At 33.9% G+C, this 13,243-nt stretch overlaps 3 protein-coding genes across 3 annotated transcripts in view; 1 reads left to right on the top strand and 2 right to left on the bottom strand.

The window, feature by feature from the left end:
- LOC126835299 (protein split ends) overlaps positions 1–2,221 on the bottom strand; it is a 58,704-nt gene extending 56,483 nt beyond the window's left edge. Inside the window, exon 1 of the mRNA XM_050567795.1 lies at positions 1,499–2,221. Coding sequence (XP_050423752.1) covers positions 1,499–1,581 — 83 coding nt within the window. The 5' untranslated portion in view covers positions 1,582–2,221. The remainder of the gene's footprint in view (positions 1–1,498) is intronic.
- A 2,456-nt stretch (positions 2,222–4,677) lies between these two features.
- LOC126835314 (sideroflexin-1) lies at positions 4,678–9,892 on the bottom strand. The gene is made up of 9 exons (XM_050567811.1): positions 9,771–9,892; positions 9,365–9,590; positions 9,130–9,303; positions 8,865–8,963; positions 8,719–8,794; positions 7,825–7,910; positions 7,625–7,752; positions 7,339–7,523; positions 4,678–4,979 (listed from the first exon to the last, which is right to left on the bottom strand). The coding sequence occupies exons 2-9, from the start codon at positions 9,514–9,516 to the stop codon at positions 4,926–4,928; spliced, it is 954 nt and encodes a 317-aa protein (XP_050423768.1). The 5' UTR covers positions 9,517–9,590; positions 9,771–9,892; the 3' UTR covers positions 4,678–4,925.
- Positions 9,893–11,545: 1,653 nt separating this feature from the next.
- On the top strand, positions 11,546–13,242 carry LOC126835325 (biogenesis of lysosome-related organelles complex 1 subunit 5-like). The gene is made up of 4 exons (XM_050567820.1): positions 11,546–11,761; positions 12,645–12,727; positions 12,806–12,994; positions 13,063–13,242. The coding sequence occupies exons 1-4, from the start codon at positions 11,743–11,745 to the stop codon at positions 13,240–13,242; spliced, it is 471 nt and encodes a 156-aa protein (XP_050423777.1). The 5' UTR covers positions 11,546–11,742.
- The last annotated feature ends 1 nt before the right edge of the window (position 13,243 follows it).

The following is a 13,243-nucleotide window of genomic DNA, read 5'->3' as shown; positions in this document are numbered from 1 at the left end:
CTCTAAAACGCTGAGACTTCTGGAATATGGTTGAGAGACCATACTCCAGAAAACCATTTCCGGTTAAGAGACTTTAAAAATAACTTTTTAATGTCACCTGGAACTTTTTTTACAATGCTGTGTTGTACCGGCGATGGCACAGCTCACACATTTGCACAACGTCCAGCCACTATTATTCCTACTTTGTAGGTTTTTTGTTTATACTACACACACACAGTCTTATGTCAAACACAGCAAAAACTGCGGGTCGTCGACTCTTGTGGGCAAGGGAGATCTAATCGATTTTCTCGATTTTCACGATTTTCACTTTTCTGTGGCAGAGAGATATGATGGCTTTCGTTTCTTTACTTATACAGTGTACACGTGTGCTTGTGTCTGTGTGTAAATTATTACTATTATTATACTATTACATAGTTTCCGCCGCAATCCGTGAAGAAAAAAAACAATGTTTCAGTTTCTCCTAGTTTTATTAGTGTACAAAAAGTAAATGAAAAATAAGCCATAGTCTTCCTACTTGGGGATTGGATACCTTACAGTACCGATATGGCATAGTGCACAGGTGTATTTTGTAGAGAAATTCGAATTATGTAGCCAATAAAATATAAGCCACGTTGATTACAAATAATAGAGCCAACGAATATGTTTACTACTTAGAACGTGTCAATTTAACAGATATTTAAATGGGATAATATGGCACTTCAACTTACGTACGTCTTTCATATAAATTTGTTTTTTTTTTATAAAAATATACTTATTTTAAGTACACCTGTGCGTTTTAACCTTTATAAACATGCACACACACACATCATGTACGTCGTGCTGAACGGCTGTTGACCGAAAGTTATTGGGGGCATTTTTTTTACACTTTACACTTGAAAAAACATAAAAAAAATTTAAAAAGTTTCTGAACGAATCGCGCGACACGTCTGCCTGTTTATAAGTAAGAATTCACACAAACGGCCATAAGCTGTGCCATAATGTGTCCATAACAGTATGGTTTAGTCTGTTAATTTTCACTTCAACGGAATTTTGACAGTTTGTTCCCAACGACCTTTACCCAATATACCTAATGTACGCCAAAAGGCATGAACATGTATTATCGTCAGGTAAACATTTGACAATTTCGCTTTCGCCATACAAAACCAATATAATATTATCTATCCCATGTTACACATATTGCACTAGTCGGACAGGCTCGTGTGGGTGGCATACGAGGGACAGGGCGGCAAAATCTTCCTTACCCTCCCCATGCAAAAACTTTGGGGGAGGGGTGGGGGCGAACTTGGATGTGCCCGACATTTCCCAAAACTAATTGCGAAGCATACCAGAAATTGTACTGGGGGGGAGGGCGGCAAATTTGTGGTACGCCGCATCCGACGTGGGCGTTGGGCGGCCGAGCGACCTTAACGCTGGGACAGAATGACGGCCATTACCGTGGAGCGGGGGTCGAGGGGTAGGTTTTCCGAGGGGGTTAAAAAAGGCGGCAACCGCCGCTTACCTCTTGAAGTGTTCGCGTATCTTGTCTTCGCGTATATTGTCAGGCAGGTTTCCGACCCAAAGATGGCGAGTCTCCCTAACCATTATGTCTCCAACTCTTCATCATTCGGGAACACGCCCAAACACACTGGCCGCGCACAACTTATCAACCGGGCCAACGGACACCAGACACCGGGTTAGCGACGGCGGCGGCGGGTTGCGACGCGAACAGAACGGACACGACTCCGAACGGTTAAAGAAACAGTCGTTGTTTACGCCAACATCGCACAAAAAACGTAGTAGAACGCGCGCACAGAACAAAACTAAAATTTGAACGCACTCGACAGCAAAAAATCGCACCGACAATACTATTATTTTATGTATATTTGTGTACACAAATTCAAAAAATGAAACCAAACCAAACTAAACCTCACTTGATCACTATAACGCGTCCATCGGGCGGTTAGGCGGCGGATTCACGGCCGGAAACGCACATGAAAAACACACCACAACAGAAAAGAACAAAAACAAAAAATTTAAACAAACTAATTTTTTTTTTTTTTTTAATCTTAACAAATAATATTACTACTATTATATTTACCGGACGATTACTATATACATATATTTCTATGTATGTATGTAAATATATATATATTTATGCACTACTATATTTAAGCCGATTTATATAAATTAACGCGACACGCGTGCTCATGAGTATCTCGTCGGCGAATGCTGCAGTAAACGGCAGGGAGCGCCTACGGTTAAGTTAGTCACCGCCCCACTTGTTCCTCCGTCCCCTTCTTCGCCTAGGATGCCCGTGTGTGCGCGTTGTCCGCTTGGCGCGCTGACGTCATCGCGGAGTCAGCGCCGCCGCCGTAGCCGCCAATAGCCGTCATGCAAGAGAGGCGGCGGCGGCGGGGAGTCGGACGATCGAAACCGCTCGAAAACAACACACGCAGCACCACACTCCCCTCCGCCCTACCCGTGATCACGTCCACGGAACAGGGCCGGCCGTCGACGACCAGGCAAATCCATCGACGGCCGGGGTAAAGTACCGCGAGCGGCCGCCACTTTTTGGACGTGACTCAACATCTACTAGGCCACCGCATGGTTTTTTTTCTTTCTCCTCTCGTGCACATTCGATAATAACACACAAAACCCACCCCCCTTCTCTTCCTGTCCGTTCCCCCGTCGCCACCGACGTATTCGTCACGTCCTTAGGCTCCCGTCGATCTTTCCACACGGCCGGCCTTCCTCCCCTCGCGCCAGTACAGTGACCATACTTTTGGGAAGGGCGGCCCGTGTCGCCGTTGCCATACGGCCACTCTCGCGGTTGTACTCGCGTCTCGCCGCACTTACGACCGCCAGCTATTCGCTGTGCCGACTTTCCGCGCGCTATCCGTGTCGCGGCGACGGATATGCTAGCGTCGCGTTTCTAATGTTAGTCGTTACTCGTTTGCTTGTCCTCCATTTCCTCCACTTCCACTCGCTCGGTACCGTTAACATGAACTGAGAGCGGCTAACAATTATTAATTCTCAACGCCGACTCACAATATTATCAACTATTGTACTTAACAGTTTATTTTTTTGTTATTTATCGATTTGTTTTCTTTTGGTTTCTAACGGCTAAAAAAAAAAAGCAACGCGACCAACGTGAATGATACTTGTCTACGTGTCTCACCCAACGACATCGAAACGTGTTAACGGACGATATTAACGGTGGCCGTCATGTTACAATATGTGTCGTTAACTAAAACAACATAATATTTCATTGTGTAAAAAACTATGTGCTCTTGCTAAACTGTGTGTTTTTGGTCGGCCAGGTAATTGTAGAAGGCACCGACACAACATTTCTATGGTCGTCCAAGTGATTTTCTGATGACCTAACCGTAAAAATTATAATGTTATAAAAACTAATACAGACCACTGGGTCTTTTTCAGAAAAATTGTTTCAAAAGGAATAACCACTTAAACATTTGGGTTTTTTTTTTTTGACGTGCTAGCCGAATATCCTAGTATTTTCAATAATTTGTTATAGTACCTAAATGATTTTAACCTGTAATTGTTGAGCTGTTATATTTTCCAATAAATGCTATAAAAAAAGAAAAACGATTGTTATAGTCAAAACAAAACTATACATTTTGGCTTGAAACCGTTTCAATGTTGGAATATTATGACGATCACATTATTAAAAACTGGCACGAAGGTTTTGAATTTTCCATATTCCGCCCAATCACCTTCACAGCTCGTTTTTCAATAATAATTAATTCATACACTTGTTTACGCCTATCCTATATACTTGGCCAGTAAACTTTACAGTTTGCAAGCGATAGGGTTCAATCCGTATGTAATATTTAAAACAAGAATTATAATAAATAGTATCTTTAAATACCAGATATTTTATTAGCACAACAGTATTTGGTTATTGGGTATACCTTTATCTATTGAATAGTTTGAATAACATACATTGGTTGACGATTGCGGTTAGCTAATGTCGGTGTCTTCATGTGTACTATCGTGTATCTTCAGACAAGTTAAATTGTATAGTAAATAGTAATTTTTGTATTAATGTGATTTTATAAATGAAACATATTATAGCATGACAATTATTATTATAATAAACTTAAATCAAAACATGGTAAATAGTTACACGTTTAAGCGTTACATAGAACTACTATGGATGTTTAATTTTTTTCGTTTTCGACGTTGAAAATAGCATACAGTACAGATATTATGTACTATACATCTGTACTGTACTAAATAAACAAATATCTATTACAAAAAAACACATTTGTTAATTTTTATTAAAGAATAATATTATTATAATATACCGACTGAACAATGGCGTCCAAACTACTATAGGGTGTTCCATTTTTCGATTGTATGTAACGAAACCTAAGACATCCGTGAACACATATTAATATATCAAATTAAATATATGTTTTTTGTAATCTGTCAACTGTGAGTTTATCGCAGAATGTCTTCCAGCGAATTTGTTTAGCGGTGCTCATTATTTTATTGAAAACATTAATTTGTTCCGAGTTTAAAATACAAAATACTATACGATTTTCAACCAAATTTAATTTTTCAATAGTTAGTAAACACTACCATAAATACACAATTCTAACTATAGAGTAAGTATAGATAATAGTGATTAATAACCCAAGTAGTAAAGGGTAAAGTAAAAGATAAACATAAGAATATTACAAATAATGTTTTTATTATTATATTTAACAAGTATAACACATTATAGACTTAAGATCGTAAATAAATGAATAGCAATAAAATAATATAACGAAACTCTGTGTTCAAGTAGCTTCCAAAGTTGCTTACTAATAGTCTAATAATTATACTTCAATGTATTAAATACAGCTGAATAATTATGAAGTATTGAACTTACTATTAACAAATATTCACGTCATGTAGCCACTGAGTATAGTCATATCAATTTACAACCCTTTGTTGTAATATCCGATTTGTGAATTGTACTTCGCTGCAGTTCTCTAAAAACACAAACGGAATAGTGATTGTAATAGTTGATATTTTACCATAGAACAACTTTAAAATTTTTTTGTAAATTATAAATTCACACTTAAAAATGTACATAATCCATACTGCCTTTTTTTTTAATAGTACATAATATTGATAATAATGAACACACCAGAGAGGAGCATATTTTTAATTTATTACTTCATCCGTAATGTGTATAGGAGTAGAGATTTTGAAAATCGCCCATTTAAAAGTTAATATTGTAAAAAATGTACATAGTGCTAATGCGTTGCCTCTAAATATGTTGCATAATATAATATTAATACACGCTATTCTGTGCAAATAGTTTAACCATTACATTTTTTATTGTAATTCGATTAAAAAAATACGTATTTTATTTTATAATGTTCAAACTTCAAAGTACACACGGTAACATCGAAGACGGTTTGGCAAACAGGAAGCTATTGGTATAAATAGCCAATAGTTTCCTTGACAAAAATCATTACCGATACTAATAAGAAATATTTACCTATATGACCCGGTTCAGGCACCTTGACCCAGACCACGCATCGTCAAAAAAAATCAAAGGTCAAAAATGTTATGTTGCCAAAACGTTTTACTCATTTGGTCTGGTTTTATTTTTGAAAAGTAATCGCATTGACGTTAATGCAACAAAAAAATATTTTTGACCTTTTAATTTTTTTAACCCTAGACAAACGTCAGGTGCTTGGACATCTAAACTAGATGTTAATTTTAACTTGGATATCAAAAAACATTTTATTGGGCCTCCACATTCAATTGTTGCTATAAGCTCTTGAAAATTCAACTTGTTTACATATAACATCATATTCTACAAAACAATTAACACACTTTACGATTCGCTCAAATTGAATTGACCCATTTAGGATTTGTTGAACTTCCATGCAACTTTGTACATTATAATTGACTATAGTTATCCTCGCAGTTATTAATTAAAAATTAACCTTTTTTTAAATCTGACTAACTGTTCGTTTGAGACACATAAACAGCATAGGCGCAATTTCAATTTTTAACTCGGATGGGCTGGACATTTTTTTTAAATATATATAATAAGTAAATATATTTTTGTACTTTACAATTTTATGCATAACCTAATTTTTTCGGTGGGGCTATGTCTAGCATTGGGGGGGTGAGCTAAGCCCGCCCTAGCCCCCCTCCCCCCCGTATTTGCGACATTGATAAACAGTCTCATTTTTAACCAGTATTACCTATCTTTCCTATTTACCTATTTGTCTTTGTATTGTTAAATAAGTGGTTTCATTATAAGATAAAATGTATTAATTTGTTGTATATTTAATACAAATCTGTACATTTTTTTTAGGCAGGGGGTGTCCTGACACCGTGGACACCCCCTCCCAAAAAAGATACGCTACTGACTAAAAGTATAAGCTAAACAAAACTTAAATGTTAAACCAAACTAATGAAAACATACATAACTCATACGTTGCCTAATATAAGTTATCGAATTCGAATAATTAGAATTTAGATAATTATTATCCACTGGTATTTTAAATGAACTTATAACATTTACACTTCCGCAATGCTCGAGAGAAACGGATAAGACAACCAGGTTATTTTCGATAAGAAATGTCGATTAGTTTTAAATTATTAGCTATGATCATTCAGTTATACATTACTAATGTAAAATATTATTATACAGTACCACTTATTTGATTTACATTGGGTACAATATGATCACACAAGTAGAGAAAATGCATGGCAAACGAGTGATAAGTCACTTTTATCAGACATTATAGAATATAATAGTATATAGCAAGATTTGTTTATTAAATATCGGTTTCCCTGTTATTATACACAGTTCTATTTAAGTTAATAATGTATATAATTAAGAAACCAGCTGATAAGCGAAATAACAATAATAAGGATTTTAGGGTTATCTAATAAAAGTTCAGCTAGTGATAAGAATGGTGTTTGAAAATGACTTGCCGATAAAATATATAAAAGTTAGGAGTAGGGACTAGCTGCAATGCTTGCAAGTATAGTTTATAAATTCAGAAGAATTCTGGAAGTTCTCATTTTTTAATTTTATTTTTAACGCTGATTAGTGATTAAAATTTGGATTAATCTAAGATAAGAACTCAAAATACAATGTACCATACAGAAATAATGGTATTATTGCTACACATACCTACTAGTAGTGATATTTACTAAGTTTCGCGTGTAAATGTCTATATGATTTATAAACTAAAACATCCTTAAACCGAGTTTGAGTGCATAATGCATATATTATATTATACCTGTGTACTTGCATATACTTGTGGACACAAAACAAATATGTATAATATTAGTATTTAGCTGGTAATTTTTATTTACTTGTAATTCCGGTTCGAGTTTGTCAATTGAAATCGGCGACACTTGTGGGAAAAGTGCACAGCACATTGGTGTGGCCAATGTCAAAATGATTCCACACAGTACAGTTTGTATCGGTGCCGGTGCCCATTTGAAATTCCTCAACAGTCCCTTTCGTTCGATCGCTTCCATTATCACCGGCGTCACGACTACAACACAAATTGACAGTGTATCCGATATTAACGCTGTTTAGCGGGGATTCTTAATGAAAGAAACGGCGAAAAATGTCTTCAGCCTATAATATTAATACCCATTCCCGGCGACGCCATTACGATGCGACTGAACACGACCGCGCCAATACCACGGTAAGCGGCCGACTTAGATTCTCCCAAAAAACGTTTGTTTTCGTCGTACACTTCAATGCCGGTGTCCAATTCTCTATGTTTATAAAAACAGAAACAAAACGTTGTTATTACACTTATATTTGCAAACATGTAGACCATATTTTACTTTTTTCGCATAAGAGGAATGTTGATGCAATTGGCAGCGGCAACAGCAGCAAATGGTACAAACCGTCCGACAAGTGTTGGTAATCTCTAATTTTAAAATAATTATAATCAGTTAGCCAGGGCAGTAATGAAAGGGGGGGGAGTAGAGTTACAAATCACACATAAACGCCTAACAGGTAGGTCGTAAAGATTGCATTGGTATATAAGTCTTGTTAGGTCTAATGTCACTAACCCGAAAAGGTTTTTCAAAAGATAACACCTTAAAAACCAACCGCTTGCAATTATTAATTGTCAAGTGCTGGATAACTATTTGATATTAACTCGGTGGTTTCTAAATTTTGGTTGCCATATTTTGTATTTAAATATGTTACGGTAGTCACCCAGGGGCGACATTTCAGTTTTTCTTAGAATGGGGCAACATTTTTATCGACCCAATGTCATTTACAAATATAAATATTTTTTCCAAACCACTTAGAAACAAAATAGTAATAACACAAATATTATAAACCTTCATACCTATTATACTTAGCCAGTTCAGACGGTTTATTATTAGTAAAGGTAGGTAGTTGCATAAAAAAACAGATAATTTACGGCCTTACGTATCGAAAATTTGACCAGCCCATAAAAATAAAGTTTGGGGCAAATGCCCCCCCTGCCCCCCCCCCCAAATGACGCCACTGTAGTCACCCATACTTATTTTTTTCCAATTCGTTACTATTATAGTTAATAATACTTATTGATAATCAATTTTCTATAGCAAAGCGAATGAATGAAGTCTATACAATTTTGAACCGGAATTAATTTAACTACAAAGGTTAAACTTGTTCGTTCGAACACGTTTCTATAATAATGTTCAAAATTTACTTATAAATACATTAAACTAAAACGCACTTACTTTGACGAGTTTGTTCAAACCTAGAGCCGTTACCAAAGCTCCACTCGTAGCGAGCACGTATGATTTGGCCACTTCACTTAAAAACAATAAATATTAGACATTAAAAACATTTACAAAATATGTATTTACGGTTAAAAAAAACGTACTCTAAAGGCATTGCCGAATTACCACTTCGGTTGGTGTAATTGACTAGAGAGTTGAACGATTGGTTGGCCCATTGCCAAAATACAACTGCCGGTGTAGTTCTGTTAAGTAATTAACACAAAAAATAACATTAACGTTGGTAGCAAAAAAATATATAAGAAAAACCGATTCCTAATAATATTTTATCGGTCTTCCGTGTTCGCGTGTGGTTTTAAACGACGGGTGTATTTAAAAAAAAAAATTAGGAATTTCATAGGGCCTCCTCACTTGTAAAATGTAAGCATACAACCGGTTATGAGCATGTTCATTGGCACTTGAGCGGACATTCTACCGAAAATGATCATTTTCTCGCCCGTTTCCGGATGAAAGGCCGAGTCGACCACATCTTTTGCTTTGTATAGATCATTCAGCGTCAGCCCGTCGATGATCCGATTATCTTTTCTGCCCCGCAAAGTGAAATATTATATTGACTATCGATCATAAATTATAATGTCATGCTCACTTGTAAGTGTCGACGATGTGTTTGCATCTGTCCAGTTCGTCGTTAGACTTAAACACATTCAAAGGGTTAGTAGTGGTGAAAAAGTATTTGGCCCGACCCCAATACCGAGATTGATCCCATCGGGGTGCGTTTAAGTCCACTTGATCGCTCATTTTTTTTCTCTATTTACCACTTATATTTGTCGGTGAAATCTGCGTTAACAGCGGAATTCGTTTTCTACAACAGTCTGAAATCAAACCGACAACTGGTACTGGTTTGAAATCATTATGAGCAGCAAACGATATCACAACTCTCCAATTGTGTATAATATTTTTTTTTTATACATTGTAATAATCCTTGAAGAGTTCCAAAGGTCGAGTTTAATAATCATAATAATAATCAATAATCATAATAACAAAAATATTACTTAATTATACACAGCAACTTTTGTAGGTACGTTTTCTGCAAACCGAAACGCAATCGGCAACAGCATATCAGTAAACTTTTGTCACACTGATACGATTATTATGCTTACTATATTATGTATACATAAATATATTACAAGCGTTAAAATGAATTTACTATAGTTATAATAGACTCTTGACTCTCGGTTTTTTATCGATATTATCAGCAAGACGGCACGTGTTAGCTTGCCAGACACAGTAATGGTATACACCGTGTGTACAACTGGTTTATCATTCATATTATTATAATACATACAACGCAATTTATGCAAATTTTTATTTCGACAACTGAAACGTAGAGCAGACAAAAAAAAAAGAGCCTAGAAAAAAATAAAATACATAATGTATGAAGATACAAAAAAGCACCTACTTCTAACACGGTTAACAAAGTAACAATTATGTATTTTACTGTCGGTCAAGTTAATTAATTCATCGTCGAAAAAAATTACACATTACAATAAGTTAAAATTTAAATGTAATTTAAAGATTCAAAAGTAGCAGATAATTATTTTTTCCGTTCTTCCTATGAATGTCAATTAAACGGATTTTTCAATAATATTTTTCATTATAATATGTTATAGGTATCTCATAGTGAGAATAATATGTTGTTTTAGTTTAGTCCAAATTGTTATTAATTCCTTTCAAAATAAAAATGTATAGTATTAATGGAAAAAATATAAGTAAGGAAAATTACAAGAAAACGAAATAATAATTATGTTAAATCGATTAAAATACAATAGATCACGCTTACTGTACAATTAAAATTGTACACACTAAAAATGTACAGAAGAAAATGTGATAACAATAAGATAATTTTAAAATTTCTTGAAAACTTTACGACAATAAATTGAATAATACGATTTTTAAAAATTATTTTGTTCATGCTATATTTTCCATTTTTGAAAACTTTTGTTAATTTTATAATATTTAAGTTGTAACATAATAAAAAAAAAATAGCCACAATAATTCATGTCCTATATATTATTAACTTTGTTAATACAAACTATAGCCTGTAACATATGTAAACAGTAAAACGTCACTTTATATTATTCACAAATCACAACATGCGTGTGGTATACCGCATAACTATATTATATTTATCTAATCGAAGCGCCGTTATCTCTAAAGAAGATTATTATAATAATTTAAAGAGAATACACAAGGTTTTGAGCAATAATTATTGACAACTAAGTGGCCTTAATAATTATTGAACGTGAAACATATTTTTTCTTAGAATTGTAAGCGCTAATTAGAATTTTTCATTTTAATACACCAATAATCGAAATATTTATTTTATCATAAAGTTTCTTTTAACAAAGGGTGCCTTATAGACAATCCATTAGTAGCGAGTAGTTTAGTAATAGTAAAAGAGCACTTTCACTGCTCCCCCTTCTTGATTTAAACACAGCATAATATAACTGATGTAGGTATTTCATAGAAAAAAATTGTCAAAAACCCATCCACGACACTCTTAACACTAGGCAGATGTTTGATCTTTGACATGTTTCACTCTGTATAGGATTTTAAATCTTTTATTGTATCAACCTTGAATTCCAACGTATTATCCCAAAATCTGATAAAATAATTTATAACTATTCGTAGATCATTTACAAAATGTATATAATATGATGTTATGAAAAATAATAATAAAAAACTGTCATGGGCAGGGCTACACTGCATGATTTAAAGTCGATATTTTTTTGATAACGCTTATCAGTATAAAACATTTAATATCAAATGGTATTTATTTTAACAAACATCAACTAATTTCAAAAACCTAGAAATTCATACGTCAAAAAAAAGATTAAAAAATAATATTACATTAACTATAATTTAGTGGAATGTTTCGGATTGTTGAATACATTGTCAATTGAAAATCTTATTTCTATAAAACTTTCTTTAGGCTCTGGTTTTAAGTAGGTTTGTGCTAACTAAATGACTGACGTTTTTAAAGGTGAGTTTCAATGGGCGTGTTTGCAATCAAAATAATTGTCTTAGAAATAGATATAATCAAGTCGTTTCGGTAAAGCTATTTTTTTAAGTAATACTTTAAACATGTGAGTACTAATTCAACTTTTGGATTTTGGTGCACAAATAATTATTGGCTCGTTGTTTTATAAATATGTTGTATATATAGCCGTATCATAATTTGAATGTTTATATAAATTTATATTTAAATTAACTCACTGTTGTCGGTTTGACGCTTGGTCATGGGCGCTTTGTTTGCCAAATGATCAATTTGTCAATGTACTAACGGCCCGTACTAGACAACGAATCCGTCTTGAAACCATCATCTCATGATGGCAGCGTTAGGTCTTAAAGACCCGTTAAGCTGATGAAAAAAAAATATATAAATTGTATTATAATTATTTTAATGGTACATGATATTCAGTCCAGTGACGTCATTTCAATTTTCTTAAGGATTGTTTATTAAAGCTAAATATACTATGCCCAAATGCCCAAGACTCGTGGGGGAGGGGAACAACAAATAACCACCCTATAAAATACTTTATTCTAGTATTATTGATGTGCCCTTACAAGTATATTACATAATATAAAACGATAAGCGTATTTTTTTTAAAAGTGTTTATAACATTATTTGGTTCATTAATTATATATATTCTCTCATTCGTGTTACGGCTGTGTTGAATCTTATACCATGCAAATAGAGTCGGCCAGCCAAATCCTATCTCTCCACAAATATTTATCTACCTCTGTTCCATTATCTACTTGGTATGATCGTCTAGTCATTTAGTGTTTTATATCCTTGTCACATACGTGTTAAATACATAAGTATTATACTCGATCTTTAATTATATTTTTGATTTTGATTTTAGACTTGTGTGACATTTGGGAAAGGCTTTTCAGCCACCGACCGTTCTTACAAGGAGAAATCAAATACTTTCTTTCAGAATTTGATGTAATTTTTAATATTTATCATAATACCTGTATAATAAATCATTATTATATTTGAATAAAACTGATTATTGTTTTTCAGAAAAAGCAATACAAATTTGATGAAGATAACCTTAAAAAAGTCAGTGAACTCATTGGAGATATAAAAGATACAAAAATTGATGGTTTTCTAGAATCCAGTGATCAAAATTTAGCTTCATTAAATTCTATTATTAATGAGGCGTTGGATTTGAGTGTCAACATTTTGAATCAAGAAAATAACACCATATCGGTAAAATAATGAGGAAATTCTAAATACTATATTATTAGTTTTTTTTTATAATTATTATTTTTTTCCAGAAAGAGGATATATGTGCTAAAGAAGAACTTCACAATAAACGACAAAAAGAATTTGATACGTTTCAGTCCGATTTAAAAACTAAGTACGAAACAATAGATAAAGATATCGAAGAAAAGGTTGCAGCGATAAAATTGCACTACGAGGAAGCAATTAATAAACTTGTTGCCGAAAACCAATAAA

The sequence above is a fragment of the Adelges cooleyi genome, unplaced genomic scaffold, assembly GCF_023614345.1.
Source record: "Adelges cooleyi isolate 19-005CV unplaced genomic scaffold, UGA_ACOO_1.1 ACOO_flye_CR_arks_rails_tigmint_CR_PRNA_23, whole genome shotgun sequence".
Taxonomy (NCBI): domain Eukaryota; kingdom Metazoa; phylum Arthropoda; class Insecta; order Hemiptera; family Adelgidae; genus Adelges; species Adelges cooleyi.
Note: the sequence above shows the minus strand (reverse complement) of the source record. Positions and strands in the feature narration are given on the sequence as shown.